This window comes from Zophobas morio, unplaced genomic scaffold (genome assembly GCF_036711695.1).
Source record: "Zophobas morio isolate AGI-343-1 ecotype UQ-CSIRO unplaced genomic scaffold, CSIRO_AGI_Zmor_V1 ptg000044l, whole genome shotgun sequence".
Classification (NCBI taxonomy): domain Eukaryota; kingdom Metazoa; phylum Arthropoda; class Insecta; order Coleoptera; family Tenebrionidae; genus Zophobas; species Zophobas morio.
The window spans coordinates 5,653,729-5,675,405 of record NW_026972149.1 but is presented as its reverse complement, the minus strand read 5'-3'; the positions used below and the strand labels follow the sequence as shown (position 1 = coordinate 5,675,405).

The window sequence follows — 21,677 nt, the reverse complement described above, 5'->3', positions numbered from 1 at the left end:
AGAGAATTCACTGATGAAAACTAAAAATTTGTATTTTCACGTTCTACGAAATAAAGACATCAGAGGACATTAGTTAAATTGACGAATTTATTCCAGGATTTTCCACTTTGTGTGACATATTAATATGTATTTATGCATTTTTCACATTATAATTATGCACTATGGAGCGCGAGATGACGACACAGAGTGCTCCAAAAAAATATCAAAACAGTCGGCTGCCACTTTTAAATTGGCTTAATATGTTAATTAAGTAACGTTTCATCATTTTCTGCTTGTTTTATTTTCCGGATTATAATTTATTAAGAAATCAAATACAGATTAATTCAGCTCAAGTGTGCCATATACAGTTTCCAGTTCCTGGAAAGTCCAGTAAAATAAATGTCATTTTGTTACTCATCAAGCTGTTACCTTCACGTTCAATGCAAAAATGATTACAAAAATAAGTAAGTATCTATAGCAACAGTTGGAAGTAAAAATAAATGATGCACATATTCGTTGGAAATGCAATAATGCAACACCTATACGAAATATAAAAATCCGGTATGCAAGTAGCACTAAAACTTGTGGTTTTATTGTGGGATACCACAGCACTATGTGTAATAATTAATTGCGTTAGTTTGACAAAATACGAAATTACTAATTCGTATACCTAAGTTTTAAATTATGTAGCTCCAAAGTATGACATACAGATTAATTTTTGAGAAGTTCTAGACGCGTGCGCATGCTACTTAAGTTAGAATCTTCTGGAATTTAAAAGATTGATTTTCATATTTTTCCCTAAATTGTATTTTATTCATCAAATATCTCTAATTTATGTAAAAATGAAAATGTTATCGGGTCAAGATAATCATAGAACTTGACGACCCGCCCTATTTATTATCAGTTTCAGTAAACTTTAAAAGAGTCACTTCCACGAGAATATTATCCGGGGCTTTTCTACACTTAATCAATTATTGATACAAAAACATAAATAAAAACCAGATGCACACTCAAATCAAATATACCAAAATTAACACCTGGAAAAAAGTAATAAAATAAATAGTGTGTAACGTAGGCACTCAAACCATGTTATGGGTTTTCAGTGAAACGTTAAAGGATGTAAAATTGTCACCCAATTCCCAGAACAGAATATTTCTATTGTTACCATACATTATTCTGAAGGAGGTATGGACCAATTTATTAACATCGGATTTTATGTGTTTTAAATATGTGTTTTAAAACCCCTGACTAATTCTCTTTCTATTTACTTTTTTCGCCCCACCTTGAACGCTGCAAAAAACCGGAATGTAGGTCAGACGGATTTTCAGTAACAGCTCACCATTTCTCAGAAAAAACAATTTTTTCGCAAAAGTCTATCAAACATCCTCCTCGTTTCGACCGTGGTAGCTCAAACGTCATCGCTGATTATGTTGAAATAACCACTTCGCATCAACTTCTGTCCAGTATTACGCTAATCTCTCGTGCGATGCGCTAGTCAATCAGTTGAATTTTGAATCTGAGCAGCATGGGTCGTGTTTTTGTAGCAGTTTGCACTTGTTCGTTTGTTTTATTCGCGGCGGGGATATACAGCATTAGTGCCCAGGGTAAGCACACAAAACACACCTATATTTCCAAAAAAAAAAAGATCAAAATTTATAAAAAAAATTGTGACTACGGTAGCAAAAAATGTATGACTTAAAAAAACACACTGAAAATGTGACGAATACATAATGTAACCTTTTTGCACACTAAGTTAGTTACACAACAACAAATATCTTTTACAACCTTATTATTATAAATTTTTTAAATCATTTTTTACGAAATGTAATTATATCCTCTGTAATAAATATCTCTGAAATTATATAGGTGTCTGAGTTGTGGAAAAATTGTTACAGACTCAGAGGGAGTACCCTGTGAAACCCCCAACGAAGAGTACGGGCTATGCATAAACATATACAACTGTAGCTATTTGATGAACCTTCTGGTCCAGCAAAGTAACAACCCTCGAGTGCGCACATATCTACGAGCTTCCACTTGCGGTTACGTGAAGGATGTACCCCTAGTTTGCTGTCCTCTATCCAAAAATAATAATAACAACAACAATAATAACAATAACAATGTGAACCCCCCTGTTACGTCAACCACAACTAATTCTCCTTCGAGCCGGACGCCAAGAACTAATGCCATTTACACGTTACCACGAAAACCAGACTGTGGACACAGTAATTATACAAATACACGAGTTGTCAACGGTGAACGCGCCAAATTAGGTAACCACGAGATGAATCGTTATTTTATCGTTTATAACATGAACGATAATTACTTTTTCTTTATTTGTTTAAATATGAATGCTAAGTTCAAGGATATGTTGATGCGAATGTGCGAATATTTGTTGTTGTAGGTGAATTCCCTTGGATTGTTGCTTTAGGATACAAGAATTCGAAAAACCCGGATTCACCAAAATGGCTGTGTGGTGGGACTTTGATAACTGATAGGCATGTCCTAACAGCAGCGCACTGCGTACACAACAGACAGGATTTGTAAGTAAAATTTTTCTTATTTACATAATTTTTATAGTTTTCCCACGGAATGTCTAAGTTAAAAATAAACATTCGACATTCGTGCAAACTTTAGACATAATTTTGTTAAAGGAAACATTATTTCGTTGAGATGTTTCCCCAGGCAAAAATTATATACTTGGTGACTTACACAATAGTGGGAAACCACAAGAAATAATTACTATATTAATAAAATAAAAACAAAGCACGTACAACACACCTTGCTCTTAAATCTACTAAACAGGAGAAAAAGTTAAAAATAATATTCTCACACTTACTAAATCGTCTTAAATTATAAAATCTAAATAAAACAATAACCGCAAATAATCATTATGTGTGGTTTGTGCTAACCGCACGACAGTTCTGACATACAAATGTAATTCGATTAAGTTAAGATGCTGTTTTGATCAACTTATTGCAAAAATTAACAGGCTCACTCTTACAGAAAAAGTATTTCTAAAAAATTCCGTTCCTTTTAAATAATATGTATATCTACAAATTAAGTAATTCGTTATAATTGTTTGCGGAATATATTTGGTATATCTAACGCCCGTTTGACAGTTTAGACCCTTATTTTGACGAGACGGCAAAGCACGTATTTTAAATGAAAATCATCGATAGCCTATTGATACACCACAATTGTGGAATTTGAGAATTCATAGAGATTTTAACGTTAGAGTTTTGTCTCACTCGTCTACTGGACACTCTGAAACGTGTTTTTTTATTTTTCGTAGTGTCTGTATCTTTAATTCCAAGGATGATCATATCGATCAGAACAGATCCTGCTGCATACAATTTCCAAGTAAATTGAAACTTAAAATTCAAGTAGCAATTCACCACACGTAAAAAATATTTATGAGTTAGTAATGAAGTAGCGACAAATAAATTACGATTAGATGCAATCGGTAGTGCAGCTGATGCATAATGGATTAGACATGTGTCATTGTGAATATTTAAATATATTAGTTTGACATTTATTAGAAGACAAATCCTTTTAATGTATAAACAGGCACTAGATTAAAAAACAGAAAGTAAAACAACAAGCATTAGAATGCATTTGTCGTTTTTTGTAAAAAATACGGATATAATTGACTGTCAAGGACGTTGAATTTTGCCGCTTTGTTGCAACAAGCAGTATAGTTAAAATGTAAAACTGAGGTTACAGGTCAGTTTATGATGAATGCTAAATGTTACTGTCAAGGTGAGCGGCAAATAAAATTTCTAACGTGATAATAATTTATTTCTACATGCCATAACTACACACTAGACGAAATTCAAACACAGTAATTAATAAAATGCTTTGTAAGCTATAATTAACACAAATTTTGCAGATATATAGCCCGACTAGGAGATTTAGACCTCTATTCAGATGATGATGGTGCAGATCCTGAAACAATCCCACTCATTAAAGCAAAAGTGCACGAAGAGTATAGCCCAGTTAATTTTACCAGTGACATTGCAATCCTCACTTTGGAACGAAGTCCCAGAAAAAGTAACCATTTACTTTACATCTTCTAGTATTAAAATTAAAAAAATATATTTTTAGCTACAGCATGGCCGGTTTGTCTCCCTATTGAAAATAATCTTCGCAACAACGATTTCCGCACATCTAGTCCTACAGTGGCAGGATGGGGTTCCATCTACTTTCGTAAGTCAAGAATTTTGCTGTTACTGTAGTGAAATCATATTTTAAATATTATTTTGTACAGAGGGTCCCTCGAGTCCTACTTTGTTGGAAGTTATTCTTCCCGTTTTGGACAATGAACGCTGTCAGCAAGCCTACGGTACTCGGTCTATTATCGACGAAAGGATACTATGTGCTGGATATGCAAGAGGCGGCAAAGATGCGTGCCAAGGGGATTCCGGAGGTCCTTTAATGCATCGTATCGCCGAAAAAAGGGGAATAATTTGGTTTTACCAAATTGGAGTGGTTTCGTATGGTCTTCGGTGCGCTGAAGCCGGATATCCCGGTGTGTACACTCGAGTGACACACTTCTTGGACTGGATCGAGAGAAACATTAACTGACATGTAGTAACGCAATAAAGTGTGATCAGTATTTTTCATGCATTGAATTTTTCGAGAATGCCAATGTCAACGCCTTGTCCTATTTATTGAGGCTTGCTGAAGAGTTTTTTAAGTTGCTTTATTTATTCAGTCTGTGTATTAAGTGTTTTTATTATGTATGTCGTCGTATTGAAATAAAATATTGAATTATATTTCGGACGTAGTATATTTATTGTGTAAATATAGCGCGAAGAAATTCTACAGTGACTCAATGCAGCAGTGTGGTTCACAATCACCTACCTATTTCAAGGCCAAATGAGATAATTCTGAGAAATCGCGTTTAGACCAGAAGAAATGTTATTGTTTATTCAAAGCCTGCAAAATTCAACAACCTCAAACATAGTTTTTGTGTAACCAAGGAAACAGGTGTACCATTTGTTAACAAATTTCGATATGGTAAAACCTAATTACGTTTAAATACTGCTTAGGTATATCCGTTTAATTTACCTCCTAACACACAAGGTTACACATGTATCACATCAAATGATTTATTTACTATTAAATTACAAAAGAATTATATTACGATGGGAATTTCGCCATTTGTGTCAAATTAAGGACTTCCGTTGAAGTTATTTTTACTTTTGATATCCAGAAACGTTTATATGTGGAAATGGTGCATACCAAGTTGGATAACAATAGCAAAACAAGTTTCCGCCATTTTTTCTAAAAAATGTAGGGGAATAACGATAATCGCACCAGCTTTATTCAAAAATATGGAAAAATCTGAAGTCGATTTTCCGGTCACTTTTTTTAATTATGGTATTTATTGGAAAAGAGTGATTATTTAAAAAGATGAAAGGTTATCATCAAAATAACGATAAACTGACACATTTATTTTATTAATGCAGTTAAAAAATAAGATATTTTAGTAAGAAATTCACTTTGTTTAAAAAAAAAAAGAATTTAGGTCAAGTATGTTGAGAAGTTGATCCACAATGTTAATTAAAGTAACGCCAATCACCTGTACTAGATTATTAAAATAAAAGATATATAAAATTATTTGCATCTAAGTTTATTTTGTTTGGATCTCATTGTGATTCTAAATCAAGTTCGTTCCACAACAGTATGTACTTAATTACTTAAATACAATAAAACAACAAATACTTCTGTCTAAAATAATTTCAGATATGCAATCATCGATTTTAATGACTCATTAATTCCTATAATTTTATTTAGAAATTTTCAAGACACCACACATTTTCAAGGGTCTGTATTAAGACTACTTTTCTTTACTTTACATGTTAATGACGTTACTAATATTTTTGAGTTCATTATATTAATATTTAAGGTTAGATTTATTAGAACCACTTTGAATGTACAAGTACAACAGAAAATATTTTATTGTAACCATAAATGTTTCTCGTGTGTGCTACTAATGGTTGTTACCTTACCCATCGTATGCCCAAGGATCTAAACAGCGCATTCATAAACTCGCGTATAGAAGGTTATAAATATCTTTTATGTGACTGTATCAGTGACAATTACTTTTTACTAGCTTTTACTACAGTGTTTAATTTTTAAGAATTTTTATTTTTATTGTCTTGTTTTATGCATATTTTTACTTCTATAACAATAAAATGCAGCCACTATAAGTAATAAATAACTATAAGCAATATAATTAAATACAGCCTTATTCACAGTGAATTTTATTATATCGTTTCGTAATTAATTTTTATTTATGTGCTCATAATTTCCAAAACTATGATTTATACTGTTGTTAAATACAATTTAATAATGTTTCAAGATAACTGTTAAAAGTTGAAAATCCTCTCCTTTTAATATAATACATTATAGATATATTACAATAATACTCCGAGAACGATGACGACACCATGACACCATCTTGTAGTAAATTTGGCCTTCTTTTTATGATTTCCAGGATTTTTATCGAATATAGGAAGGCTACTTCCATATCTTGTTCTCTTTATTGCATCTATTCTTGTTTTCAGCTAGTACACTTTCTGTTATGAAGTTTGATGGGTTGATGCCTTCAACAATTTTTTAATCAACGATATTTTTTGATCCTGTTCTTGAATCTTTTTTGGTTTTTAACATAGGACTTAGTGTCATATTGATCAGTTCTTTTTTGCTTGTCGTCGTTTTCTGTTTATTCAATTTCATTACGTTGTTCCATAGGCCATTTTCATAATTCTTGCTAGCGCTGTCATTTATTACTTGCCACTCAGGGTTTTGTAGAATATAAAAAATACATCGATAAAATGTAGACACAAATGCTCAACTTGAACCTTGACACCACTTGTCACTGTTTGATTTTTCTCGCATAGATCTAAAATTCGATTTTAAACTTTTACACTGTAGTCGTTACTCATTACACAATACATAATGTTCGGTCAGAATAATTAACTCTAATAACCTAAACAAATACACGTATTTAACAATGAGCACCAAACACGTTTGAGACGTTAACAAAGTTACCTAGAGTGCTTTGGAAATTCGCAGATGTGTGACGCTAGTGTTTAAATCGTTAATGAAAAATGAGTTGTATTAATACATAGTGTGTAATAAATATAAAGTGCCGCATCGCATTTTTTTCATTTTCACTATCGAGAAAAAATTTGCCGCCCTTTTTGTTAAACTATGATTTAATAAAAGCCTTAAATCTAAACAAAAAGCATACAAATAACTGCGTAGGGTATGATTTATATCTAAGAAAACCACTTCAAACAGAGCTTTCATTATATTGAAAAATAATCGCTACATTCGCATCCAGTATAAAACTTAAAAAAGTATTTGATTTGTGCTAACGTAAGCATGACAGTATGACAAACAATATATAGTCACACAAACAAAACATTTATTACAAAAAGGTATAAAAAAAAGAGTAAATAAATATATATATCGTAGCATTTAACTTAACAAGTCAAGAATTGGTTCAGTCAATTAACACTTCTAAAAAATCACAAAGGTAATAAGTCAGTCATTCCTTCTCTAGATTTCTTTCTCTTGTATCTACCAAAGGGGCTATTATCGCTGGCGACATCGCTAAAGCTGGGTTCGCAACCGCTATAATGTTATCACCACTGGCTGCAATTATTTGAACTTTAGGGGACATTTTTCTTGAATCTTCCTCGGCTTCATTGGAATCTTCATTTCTTTTCTACAAAAATAAGTTTACATTATAACCTAACAAAAAAAAAAGTCTGAAACCTGAAGCGAATTTGGTCCTGAATACGAGTCTTGATCGTGGGCGCTGTTCTGTAATAATGACATTACGCAAACATAAATTGTATTATTACTATAGTGCGTAACGCACCTGCGAAGGCGAATTTGAGTTACTATACGAAAAATGAGAATCTCCATCGTCGAAATCGATGGCCAGGGAAGATCGTCTCGTCGAATTATCTCTAAAATCCCGTCAGCATTATCTAAGTTTGCTCTTTCCAATCACGTACCTGCTTTGAATATGACTTTTCGTGTTATTGTGAAACAAAGAATGCAGTGAAGTTCGCACAATTACATTTTCCTCTGAACTTGTTTCCTAGAATAAGATACATCATACACGAACGATAAAATTATTTAAATCTATTCAAAAACCATCATTTTTACTAAATAAACGTGCCAAGCGAGATGATTAAGCAATTGCCTTACCTCATTATAGGTGACCTGCATGCTAAAAAGTGAAGAAGCAAAATCGTTAATTCTATAGCGATAGCATGAATCGAAAAAGCTTTGGTAAAAAATAGCAACTTACCCCGATTGTTAAAAAGCTGAAAGCAAAAGCGTTATTACCCTTAAAGACAATTACAGTTAGGCAATAGACCCATCACTTTATTTTTCCTATTAGTAAGCATTTATTGCAAGGTTAAATATACGACAAAGGGGGGCAAAAATTTACATAAAAAGCTACATTGCAAAAATATCGATCTCGAATTGGTGGTTTTTGCCCCCGCTTGCTACAAATTACAATATATTTTCTGCTAAATGACTAGAAATGGTGAGACTAATACAAAGGAATATTGTCTTCAAGCGTAAATATTACAACAAGCTAAGACCTAGGTACTATAAGAACATGGTGAACAATTTATATATATTAATGTATGTAAATTACAAAATTGTAAAAAGTATTTGGAAAATTGGTTTCCACTGCTCACACCGCCGGTTCCTTCTACCAGTTTCTGTAAAATCTCTTTTCAAAAACTTAGGAACTGTCAAAATTAGTTCATCACAACTAGTTAATAATTTTCTTCCGGACCGACTGTCTGAGCAAACACGTACTAAAATTTGTATGTTTTGTTTTCAGGACCTCGAACTATGCGCATCTAGTCTAACTAAACTCACCTCTTAATAAAAATCCGCAACTTCCTCTACCTAAGTTGTTAAATTGCTAACAAATCATACCACCATGCACTTAACGACATCGGTTGCTAAAAATTAAAGCTCCAAAAAAAGCACCGCAAAGCAAAAAGCAACAACAAAATATACAAGCGTGCACGTTAGTGCATTGAGATTCCTAAAAATCGTTTCTTTCATATTAGTTCGCTAAATTAATGATAACGTGTGATGTGGGTTTTTGTCTGTTATGTTGGCTGACCTGCCGCTGATCGTCCCCATCAGAATTTGTTTCAAGTTTTGGTTTTTTCGCTAAGATACCTTCCATGTCGCCAGCCGCTATTCTCGGACTGCACCTCGCGTCCAAAACATCCCTATCCTGAGCCAGACTCTTGTGCAAGTACATCGTCGACAACCTAAAATCGCTTAAAACGTAAGTGAAAATTTCGACAACCTGCGCGTAAAAGTTACTGTGTCTTGGAATAGTAGCAACCCGAGTCTTTCACCACTTGCCGAGCAAGGGGAAAGAGTTCGTCTCTTCGGGTCAACAAAGCTGGAATGAATCTGCAAATTTGGGCCGCAGCCTCGTTCACGGACACCTCGTGCAGCGTCAGCGGTTTCTCTGGCTTCCGTTTGCAGTCAAAACGCCCGTAAATAGCGGCGTATCTTCGGATTTCGTCCATGCGGCGTGGGTCGTTTTCGGGCATCGACATGACCAGCTAAAATCGATAGAATAACTAATACTATAGCGATTACGTAAGAGTGGGACGAAGGTAGCACCCTGTGGGACTCCAAGTTGTCGTACCTCCAACTCCTTACAAACTTTCTTTTTCGTGTTGTGCGATTTTGGTTCAAATTGTGGCAAATGTTTGCTCAGTCTTTCAGCGGCTGCTGCTAATTTGGCGATCTGAGAATCGATCAGTGTGGGGGTAGACTGAAGCGACATACTGCTTCCGGGGCTCGAACTAGATGAAGGAGGACAAGAAGGATCTAGTGGTGAATAAGGCCTAAAAGAGTAGCGTTTTGTTTGGTCAAGTTATACATCGTGTGTCGTTACCTTTTACTTAAAGTTAACCCAGGGCTAGCAATGGGGGGTAAGGCACAAACATCTCCAGGAGATGGCGAATAGATTGTTCTACTATCACTATCTACTGAATAGAATCCGTGATTGCTAGTAACTCTGGGACTGGATAGTTCTATTTCAAAATCGTCTCCTGGCACTAAAGGTACTTTGAACTTATTAGGATTTGTGACCCACTCTTGCAAGGATTTTTGAAATCTCCGTACATGTAGCGGTTTAGACGCCATTCCAACGAGTGACATTATTTCTAAAAACTCGTCTTCTCCGGCGTCACACAGTTGCTGGACGTCGTCACCGCCCATTTCGAGAAGTGTGTCGTAATAAACCAACAACGAGGCATTTTGCATCACCCTGTATAATTGTAGTTCCGCTAAGTTTTTGGGACAAAATGTCGGAAAAACTGAAAAAAAAAAACAAACAATTAGATCCCGGAGAACGCGCGGTACAGTATTTATGAGACAACCATCAGAGTGTGTTTGGAATGCGTGATTAATTGCTGCGAAAGTACGAAGACTGATCGACAAGGAATATTGTGAAAACGGGAAAAGATATCGTAACACACCTATATTAATGGCGGCAAGTTTTAGGAAAAAATTTCTTCTGGCATGCGGTTTGTTTGCTTTGAGCAAATATAGTTGTCTAAATGCTACACAACTACCGCGAATGGTTTCCGTAGCCGCGAACCACCACTTGAAGCATGTTCAGAAAAAATCCTAGTGGATTAAACCGGGTCAAGGCCATTTGGTACAGCAATTTTGAAAAATGGCAGCGATCTGATGCGTATCTAGCTAATTTAGGACTACCACAAGGTTTGCTAACTGGACCTCTGTTATTCAATGGTTTTATTAATGATATGTGTTATCAATTAAAATGTTTCTTTGTTAAGTCTTGTTTGTGACTGCATAAACATAGCAACACCAATCAGAGTGCTTATAACCCACCGCGGTCACAAATTGAGTCTAATAATAATAAAGCTGCCGACAGACCGACGGAAACGGGAGATCGACGTTTCCGTATTCCTCTAGCGTCGAGAAACTGTGAATTAGACCGCCAAAGTGACCTCATTACGTGAAAAAATGTATGAGGGTTATGCCGTATTATGAACATACGTATGTCGTAGCGCGCTTCCTACGCCCTCCTTTAGCATTTTTCGGCTCATCCCTGACCTGCACTTTTATCGATTCTTCAATTGTCGTTGCATTCGTCGTGTCTGCAAGTCTGTTTGGGTGATTTTTTGCATCCGAGTTTGCGCACAAGCGAAAAACTTGTTTTATGGTAAAAGAAAAGACGTTTTCATAATCGGCAAAAAACCCGCTCAATACTTTCTCAGCGTCCAAAAAAGTCATTCATCAGAGTTTTTTAACGTCTATAGAATTGTCTATTTAAAAAGGGATTTAACTTTTTTTTTTTTCAGACGATGAGAATCTCGGAAGGGTTGAAGATTTGGCTTATTCTCTTTGCGATAGGGCCACTTCATTTATCGTGTGAACATTATAAAAAATCACGCATGTCAGTCTATTTAATATTCAAGAACACGGTATGTCAACATACTTAGGGCATACGGCATTTGAATATCCTACAAAGGAGCACCCGCACCATAAAAACCACCAGGTACATCTTTTACGGTCCTTTTGTTTTTTTTTCGGACCTTCCGAAAGTCCGTACCCTTTCTCACACTACCGGGCACAGATGAGGCCTTTTTTACGCCGCCAAAAAAATCGTCATATTTAATTATGCACGTAAGTAGAGTATTGACGCAAAAAGTGCGCAGGTAAAACAGGGGATACTATGCAGATACGTGGGGTACACGTGAATCTCAAAGGCAACATAATTAATTCTGCAGAGCAACGCAACGTAAATGCACAGCTTAGCATCTTTTAAAAACAAAGCCGATTATTTAAATTTTCCCGGGTTTTATTTATTCATCGACCCCGAATTTTAGATTTATTTTAAACACTATTTAACGCTTTATTTGACAATATCAGGATTTACTTAAAAAAAAATTAAAATGACGTCAGCAAGTCTTTAGAGGGGACTGACTTAATTAATTTATATGTCTAAGACAAAAACTTGAGAAATCACAAAAATAGACACATTATTTTACAATTCGGATTTCCTGATTGATCTTTTGTAACACTAGTTTCTGTTTATTTCTTTCTTTATTAATTTTATGGAATTTAAATTCTTGATGACAGCAACAATAACCACAATCATTAAGCAAGCACAACTTTATTAATTAATTCAGATTGTACAGTTACGATAATTACAAAAAGTCAGAAATTATTATTCGTACCATGTTAGGCTGTTAATAATAATAACGATAACGTTGCACAGCCAAATTAATTTATTCCCCTTCCTAATAAAAACAGGTCGTGAACTTCCCTCCTCGCCGAAGCACAAAACCATCACTCTAATACTTTTTCTAATAATTCAACTAATATAATGTGTTTAATTAGGTCAATGTAACACTAATTATACCATTACCACGTCCCTTGCAGGGAAATTACATCCAACTATTACGTCACGCTATGCACAGAAATTTTGGTTAACGTTTGAATATGTATGATAATCAGATTACATTTAACAACAAAAACGACGACAAACAAACAGGAAAACAGAAATCTGCATTTCCGTATTTTGATCAGTAAAAGGCCAAGAAAACCTTCAAATGGCCACGCGGCAAAAATGGCAAAAAGCGCCCATTTGGTGACAGTCGAGAGTTTTCTGTTCTACAAATTAATTTTACCAATAAAAACAAGTTTTTAATGCCTCGCAGCAAAAATTAAATTTATTGATATTGTCAGAAAAAATGTTCACATTATAAATTCGAAAATGTTATTCCGAACATCGATAAAACTATTAATCTTGCTTAAGACCCGATCCGTACGTGAACACAGCAATGAAACTAAGCCTTGAGTCTCCTTTAATTACAATTCACAAAATTATTATCAAGTGCATGTCAAAACATAAAAACTCGATGTAATACTTGCAAAAAACGGAAAGTGGAAGTCACAGACGTTTGACATTTCCATGTAGTTGATATATGGACTTTTAAACAAGTTCCGAACGTTTCTGGTAAAACCGGAAGGGAAAAATTAAAGGAAATGTAGGTCTAGATTTGGTCAATGACCTTTTATTGGCCCGGATGGTAATTTGGGTGTTCTTTAGCCCCAAAGTTTTTTCCGAAATTTGCTGTGTAAGCTGGCAGCATTGAATAATTAGCGAAACTGGTCGTAAAGGTGCATGAGTTTTTTGTGCACTTCCTTGATATCCTTTAATAATGCACAATCTTATACCTTTTTTACACGATATAATTACGAGTTACGTGTGGGGCTGACAATGTCAATTTGTCTTTAATCGACAGTTATTAGTCCAGAACGTGTACGCATTTCTTTGCTTGCTCCGTACTAGTGTTTAATTTAGTGACTTTTTTTTCAAGTTTCAAAACACAGCGATCATGGATGCTGTGACGTCCCAGACACAAAACGTCGTTATATAATGTGACTTTCCGCTGAACATTGCAATATGTTAGGTCAGTATTTAGCATTTTTCAATGACATTTGAAAAAATCGATAAACGAGGTTCGATGTATATTTAGAAGGAAGAATGTAAATTAATGCATTATAAATGAATAAACATTAGAAACAGAAAAGTATCCTTTTTTGTCGAATGGAAAAAACTAGAACTACTTGATTTCACAGACGTATAAAAAGTAAATTTATACCTACTTATAAGATGACGTTATAAAAACGATGCATTCCTAATGCTGCTATGAGATAATTTTCTTTGATTTCTTTTAAATTGTATACACGTTAACCTTTAAAAGTAATTAGTTTTTTTAATCATTTACATAACAAACCTAAAATATCGAGTGGTACGAAGATAACAAAAAAACATGTTTTTGTTTAAGATTACTCAGTTTTTTGCGCGCTGAAATAACCTTAACGTAACAAACCGACTCCCAGGTGAGTTTTTTTTCGTAATGACCGCAGCGCAGATTAAATCAACGCCAAATAAATTCACAATAAAACTTTTCACGTCCCCAACGTTATTTTCTCATGGCCTTAAATATCAGGTAAGACAATCCATAAAAAAAATTCCCATCATTACGACGTAGGTACCTTTCCATTATTCATATCAAAGGGTTAACTTTTTTAGCATGGTGAAAAAGTTCCTCCTATAACCTTGAAATGGAGGATCTTTTTCAACGAGGGTTTCCTGTTGGCCCACCCTAAACGAAGCCCACCAATCGCGGCTAGGGATAGCAGGGGCATTTGCTAAATTCTTTCAATGGCAAACCCGCCCCATCGAGCTCTAACGGCACTTTTCGTAATTCGTGGTGCCATATTGTCAATCTACCAGCAAACTACGAGAAAGCAAATTTTTCGGTTGCATTTCGTAGAAAGGTCACTTGTTATTAGTGTCAAACATGTAAATATTTCAACAGTTTTTTTCTTTTATTATTCGTATTTCAGGCTCGTTTCGACGTAATCGTGTAACGACTCATTTCTTATGAGACGTACTGTACTCTGTCATTGTAATTGTTTAAGCTACACAACTATCGGTATTTGTCAAAAAAACTACAGGTAAGATCGAGTTAACTGAAACAAAAACTGTCTTGTTCTGGCATGGCGACTGTAGTGATGTACACTCCGCGACAGTATTTTTGTGAGCTCCGACCGCTTACATCGCTCCATAAGAAGTGGAACAATCAAAGACCGTCCTATTGTTTATTTGCGACACTTTTACAACAAATCAATTCAATCAACAACCACGTACAAATTATTAGCGAGATGTACTAATCAACTTGAAAGTGTATCTACGGTCGTAGGCGGACTATTAATTATCACTCAACTAACATTATTTTCTAAACCAAGGTCACGCAAATCTAGACATTTTCATAGTAGCAATGTAAATTATAAGTGTCTATAAACGATGATCGATCGACCCGCAACTGGAAATTTACATCGTTTTAATTTTACCGCTCATTTTTACCTTGACACTTAGAAAAGGCGCCAAAACACCTACTACACTTTGTAGCAAAATCCGCTTTACGTCAATAAAGTGACATTTGACTATTAAGTAGCTCAAAAGAACAAAATTGCAGCTCGTGCGATCACTTCATCGACATGCGTCGAATAATAAAACGCCACCGTATGAAAATAAACATAGTTTACATACACTGTAATCGATTATAATTTTTCCGTGATATTGACAACGTACCTATAGAAAACAATTATCGCTGTCAAAATCAACCATCACAATAAATAAAAATCTTGCCAATTATTTTTAAAACCTGCTCTATGTAGAAGGCGTTGACAAGTATTAAAACGCGTTTGACAGATGCATATAAACAAGATTATTATTTGTTGCAACATAATCTAGCGTTGATTTGTCGTCTTTTGGCAGCGCCAACAATAACTTACACTATAAACACGCAGATTATTGTTATTACGATCGTAGTGTTTCACAATTACACTGCAAAAATTTCGTCCTTGTTTTTTTTTTATTGAAATCGTGAAAAAATTAAATTTGTCTATTGCGAATTCGCATTGAAGCGGTCTTCGTTACGTAAAAAAAGCAACATTGCGCGGTTCGCTTAAATATCGTTTTGAAAAGACAAAAACTGCGATTTGATTAAAAATATTTACCATAAACCATACCTTGTCGACCGTGTTTATGTAACCGCTCAAAACTTATGACATAACGTGTACACCGCAAGCTTCGGTCGCTACTATGAAATCAGTCAGAGCCGTCTCGCATGAAAAACTGTCTTTTGGATTTTTTATCAATACGTTTTTTTGTAGCGCGCAGCAGCAACTCGTTGTGGACTAGTTTTTACCCCAAAATTTTTCAACCTTCGAAGCGAAAAAACTAAATTATCGATTTCAGACCGCTCCGAAATTGAAGTAGGAATTCCTCGTCGAAAAAAGTCACTCAAGAACTTGCTAGATATGGTGCAAGAAACGTCTTCTGTAATATAGTTGGAGGGAAAAAAACCTATTCCACTACGTACTCGACGAATATTAGTGAAGCCGGGACCGTATTATTTAAAATTGCTGATGTACACTCGGTGCCGCGAAACGTTACGCTCGACAATCGAAAGATTTTTTTCGCGAAGGAATGCACAAAAAAGATTGGGAGACGAAGGTGGAACTGTACGCGGATCTAAATGAGACGCGTTTTTGGATGTATGTACTTCTTAAATATGGTCAGATCAACGTCGACACGGTTAAATATTAAAAGTTGGCTAAAACTGCCGATATGCTAAGTCATGCTAACGCAAAAAGTCGTTGATCGGTGCTGTAATTTAATATTGTTGTCATTTTATAATTTTCTTCAAATTGGGGGAATTGAAAAGAGGTTAGATTTCATGTCCGCGATTCGGGCGTTAAACGTTTTTTTTTGTCACGTATTGATTCACACGTGACGGATGACGTTTGGGTAATACAGCAGACTAACAAAGAACTTTACAGGATCTGTCACAAATTACGCTTGTTATGACAACGTTTATTCTTAAATTTATGGTATAAATCATTAAATATGTTACATATTTTAAGTGTCAAAATCTATAGATTTGTAAATACAAAAAACTATAGGAAACGGGTCAATGAATATTAAACAAAAACGACAAAAACAACGTAAATCAAAACGAAAAAGTGGAGACAGACGTTCCCTGACAATAACTAAAACGTGCGAAATTTGTCCTCGTATTGCATCATTTCAAAAATCCAAAATGAGGTTACGTTTACTTTTTTGTCACTTATTTCTGGTAATTACCAAAAGTAAAATCAAAAATGTATGACTTAAAATTAAGAAATTTATTAATAAAGGGGACAAATTTAAAATGGCAACATGTAAATTGACAGATCATATTTTAATTTCACAGTGTGAAAGTTTCTCAAAAAATAAATATCAAAAGTAATTACATTTTTTGTACGATAGAACGGCAATAATTTACTAGAGATTTGGGCATTAGACGTCATAAATTTCGAGCCATGACGTCATATTTGGAAAGTAAAAATGTGCTAAAACATATGGTACATTTTTTACCACACTTTCAAATATTTTTCAGTATTTTTAATGTCCGCAATTTTAAGCTAAAAATGGTCACTATTTATTTACGTACTTTTGAAAATCGGACCGTGTTTCCCGAATTTTGGGCAATCTTGATTTAATCAACAAAATTACTAACCTTTTTAAATCTTACTCCTGTACAAACAGTAAAAACAAAATATACTTCTGAAGCTTAAGGCCAGTACACAACTTTCTTTATATAAGTAAACGGGAAGCTCTGTTTTAAAAATCAAAATCTCAATTATTTAAGGAAATTTCGGAACGCGGTTTTCAACACTGTTTTCAGCTCAAGAAATCTTTGTCGACTTTTTTTATTAGAAACGAGATAAAAAAGCGTTGTAGCAGCTGATAGACGCTTCTTTTTACGGTACCTCAGTTCCAACAAAGTCGAAAATATCTCTGGTACGATTGTAAACTGTAATCAGCGGTAGAAACCGCGTTCCAAAATTTTTTAAAATACTTGATGCAAAAATTTCAACAAAATTTAATAAATATTCTTTTCATTTTTTGCTGCGCTTTGCGTCTCTATGGCATTCGTAAAAACCAACCCAGCAGTTTCGGAGATTATCTGTCTAATAAAGTCGCTAACACACGTCAGACTCCAGATAGACGAAACAAGTACCGACTTTTTCACTTGCTAGAAACTATGAAATGTCGAGGAAAAATGAAATTAGCGTCACAATTGGTCAAAATTTAAGCGACTAGCGACGTCACCTACAGGTCAACTATTTACATGCCAAAACTTAAAAACAAATACGAAAACGGAACTAAAGTTTTTAAATTATGGAATCTATTTACATTTAAGTGTCACAAACTCCAATTCAAAGTCTGAATAACTAATTGGTTATATGCGCTGAAACATCCTACATATTTTAGAGTCATTATATTGCGTTAGTAAGAAGACATAATGTAGTTAAAATTGAGGAAACTAAAGTTGAGCGCTCAGCTCTGGTTTCCGACATTATTTGTTCTGATAATTAATTTAATTACACGTAAGTTTTTTGAACAAAAAAAATAATTATTTGAAAAATTCAAAAATGAACAAAATTTCTGAAGAAAAGGAGAACAAGTTGAGTTAATAGGAACCGAAGTATGCGGAAAGAAACGCATCATAAAACTGAAAAAGAGGTGAGACATATAATCAGAAGGTTATGATGCTGTCTCAAAGACAAAAAATATGTTTCGGTTAAACGAAAAGCACACTGGTTTGGACTGGTCAAGTGAAAGGATGTTGAGGAAGGATAAAGAAAAAGTTTGTATTTTTAGAATTAATGCGTTTTATTGCAACCCCGAAAAGAACTAGCGTTAATTCCGTAATACTTACAAATGCATAAGCGCCCAGTAAATTAGGTAATTACATAATACGCCCATAAGTTCAACAAAAATAAAAGAAACAGATATTTATTAAACAAGTATTGCAAAAAACCAGACTTTGCATTTTTATGCACGTATTATAAAACAGGTTAAAATTATTTAAATGAATTTTTTGTGTTTAAAAAACCGAATAAAAAGTGTAAACTTGTCAGCAGTGGAATAGGAATTCAAATACAAGACGGATAATCAAGCTATAACATTTGGAATCTAAATAAATTTATATGTTGTTTATTAAGTTCTAACAAAAATAGGTACATTTACAATTAATAATATCAACAGCGGAAGATGGAAATTTTCGCGCCAAAATTCTCAACACAAATCCAAAACAAACTTGTTCTATGCAAGTTAATAAATATTAAATTTCGTGACGTCAATGTCTCTGGAAAACTAGTTAGTAAAAACTCCATTCTACAAAAAAATCGTGGAAAAAAACGGAAAATGTATACCTTCGCTGGAGGAAAAAAAGTTACTACCGCAACAAGCCGAGAAAAAATGAGATCAAAACAGATTTTGTGTCATTAGGGTCAAGAATGACGCACGTAGCTCAAAAAACCTCAATGCATGTAAAATGCAAATTTAAAAGTTTCGGTTTATCGAAATAATGATGGTCCCGCTAAGTCTACGTGTTGGTTTTATTTACATGAATTAACAGTCTCCGAAATAAGCACGTTTTCGAAACGTCAGTCACTCCACACGTGAAAATCTAAGCTAAAAACGGAATTACTTGTGTTGTTGTGGTTCCTGCTCATGATCTTCTTGGGCAAGGACGGCGACGTCGAGTTCCTGTGGGCCACAGTCAAATTCGGTGTCGGCGTCGGGACGCACACTTTCGGCGACTGTCTGGCATTGGCACAATTTCCACCGGAAAGTATAGTCCCGGAAGCGGCACCGGCAGGCTCGGCACTGGCTCTGCCATCCTCGTTGTTACCCGTCGAGTCCATTTCACACACCATGTAAAATGCAGCGAGAAAATGCGGGAAATCGGAATGCGATCGGCGGTAGAGTGAGGTAGTTGTTGCAAGATTGCAACTTCTGAACCGTCCGAACCACAACTGCAGCAAACCTGGCGATTTTAGTTTATTTTTCTCCCTCTCCGATAGTACAGCGCGGCCCTCGTCCCCACTACGAACGGCGGCAGGGCACAAGGAGCCGCTCTGGGTGCAGGATCAGGGAAGCGGACAGGACGAGGGACGGCACCCTTTAATCCCATACCCACAAAACGGGCACCGAGGAACTAAAAACCGGGCCCTCAGTGACGCTACCACATATGGAATAATATTTTTTTCACCAAAACAACACTATAGCTTTTTTATACCTATACACTCATATATCCCAGTTAAGGAAACTGGTAGTTCCAACCCTAGTGAATTATTTCCAAATTTACACCAAACATAAAATTAATGTCATTTATTCGTGACGTAAACTTTAGCAATATTATAAAAATTAGCCCAGAGTTTACACAGTATTTCCCTCGCTCTTTGAAGCGTGACCAACACCTCGTGCATGTCAAGATATTTTTTACCAAAGATTTCCTGTCAACAAAATCGTTAAAACAAAACCTAGATCAATTTTTTCATAACGCGTCTCGTTATGTATTTTATCAGCTTTTAGCAACACCTAAATTTGTTTTGATCCGTAATATCGAAAGGTTAGTCAGTCCCCAGAGAATTAATTATTCATTCGACGTCATCATTATCACGAAGTAATTCTTTGATTGTCTTCTGTCATATCAAAATGAATACAATACAATAAATATGGGGAACGTTTCTGTCAAGACAACAACGAACGGAAAACGTTATCACCACAATCTTCAATAAGTTAATGTTACACAAACAGAATTTGAAAAATTTCGGTTCCATACTTTTACTCTACTCTGTATATATTTGTTTTTTCTAATCCAATTGAAAGATTTATTAAAGTTGCCTAAATCACTGGTAAAACAACATGTTATCCTTATATTCAAAAGCAAATTTTGAATACAATTTTATGGGACACTATAACAAGCTTCCTACAGTTTCAGAAAAATTACATGAGCAGTCAACAAAAAAATTGTTTTATGACTACTTTAAATAAAATGTTATAAAATAGTATATTTACTCTTGCAGTTGTGGTTTATGAATCCGTGATAGTTTTTACCCTTGACGTCCAAATTTTTGGGTAAAGAATCAAAATTGTTTAACAAAATTTAACTTTGTAAGTGGAAAACCAAAAGTTCGTTTTAAGGTTATAGCAAGCTTGATAAATCGTTAATGTAACTTTATCTTCCCCCTCCCCCCAAATAGATAACGTCATTACAATTTTTTAAAGAAGCGGGATTTATTAGAGTGTACTTCAGGGGTCAGGAAAGCGTAAGTTAAGGAAGTATGTACAGTCGAGTCTATCGGCCGACTTGCCGGTTTCATGCTTTCTCGATGTGTCATCAAGTCATGACCTCAAAGTACGAAAAATGTGGTCCCTATTTCCGTCTGTCTGTCTATCTGTCCGTCTGTTTGCCGAAACTATCAGACCGATTGTTATCAAATTTTCTATGTATATTAGAACTATCTGGAGATGGTAAAAATTTTAAATGGTAAGTTTGTTTTTATTTTGATAAATGAAGATTTTCCTGCACTTGTGGTATATGAATCCGTGTTGAATTTTCAGTCTAGACATCCAGATTTTTGGAAAACAAATCAAAACTGTGTAAGAACATTTTGCAATTTAACCTTAAAACTGCAAAACCGAATGTTCTCAAATCATGCAAACGTTTTAAGGTTATCCTAATCGTGGTAAATCGTTAATGAAAATTTATTTGTTTATCCCCTCCTAAAAACTTTATATCATCTCAAAATTTTCCCGAATAAATCTTCTCTGAAATATCCAAAATGTTATGACTGTACACTTGTAGTTCATGATCGTTTTCCGGGTTGGAACCGTGTAAATTGTGTTTTTGGGCTCAACTTTTCGCACACTTTCTGGTATGGTTGACATACTGAGTTACCGTGGTTTTTTGCCTTATTCTTAACCCTGCTCCAGAAGATGCCACTTACGAAAGTGTGCGAAACGTTGAGCCCAAAAACTCAATTTACATGGTTCCAACTCAGAAAACGATGATCATGTATTGATTCCAACCGTGCAAGCCTCCGAAATTACTTGTGTTTTATCGTAGTTTTACTTCCTGAGCGTAAGCGAATTGTAATCGAGTCCGTCGGCCGACTCTCTACCGTTTCCATATGTCTGTCCGTCTGTTTACCGTCCCGGATTTTTATTAGAC

General features: G+C 34.9%; 2 protein-coding genes across 3 annotated transcripts; one reads left to right on the top strand and one right to left on the bottom strand.

Moving 5' to 3' along the window:
• The first annotated feature begins 1,423 nt into the window (after nt 1–1,423).
• On the top strand, nt 1,424–4,754 carry LOC135141498 (venom protease-like). The gene is made up of 6 exons (XM_064072642.1): nt 1,424–1,583; nt 1,875–2,249; nt 2,381–2,519; nt 3,869–4,029; nt 4,084–4,185; nt 4,247–4,754. The coding sequence occupies exons 1-6, from the start codon at nt 1,505–1,507 to the stop codon at nt 4,561–4,563; spliced, it is 1,173 nt and encodes a 390-aa protein (XP_063928712.1). The 5' UTR covers nt 1,424–1,504; the 3' UTR covers nt 4,564–4,754.
• A 2,531-nt stretch (nt 4,755–7,285) lies between these two features.
• LOC135141581 (NGFI-A-binding protein homolog) lies at nt 7,286–19,519 on the bottom strand. Of its 2 annotated transcripts, none has more exons than XM_064072813.1 (9): nt 19,149–19,519; nt 9,950–10,373; nt 9,698–9,899; nt 9,364–9,611; nt 9,155–9,317; nt 8,016–8,101; nt 7,877–7,967; nt 7,771–7,818; nt 7,286–7,720 (listed from the first exon to the last, which is right to left on the bottom strand). In XM_064072813.1, exons 1-9 carry the CDS (start codon nt 19,375–19,377, stop codon nt 7,541–7,543), a joined length of 1,671 nt encoding a protein of 556 aa, XP_063928883.1. In that variant the 5' UTR covers nt 19,378–19,519; the 3' UTR covers nt 7,286–7,540. The 2 variants fall into 2 exon arrangements, with proteins under 2 accessions (XP_063928883.1, XP_063928884.1); XM_064072814.1 differs by having other exon boundaries at nt 9,155–9,308; nt 19,149–19,518.
• Between the last annotated feature and the right edge of the window lie 2,158 nt (nt 19,520–21,677).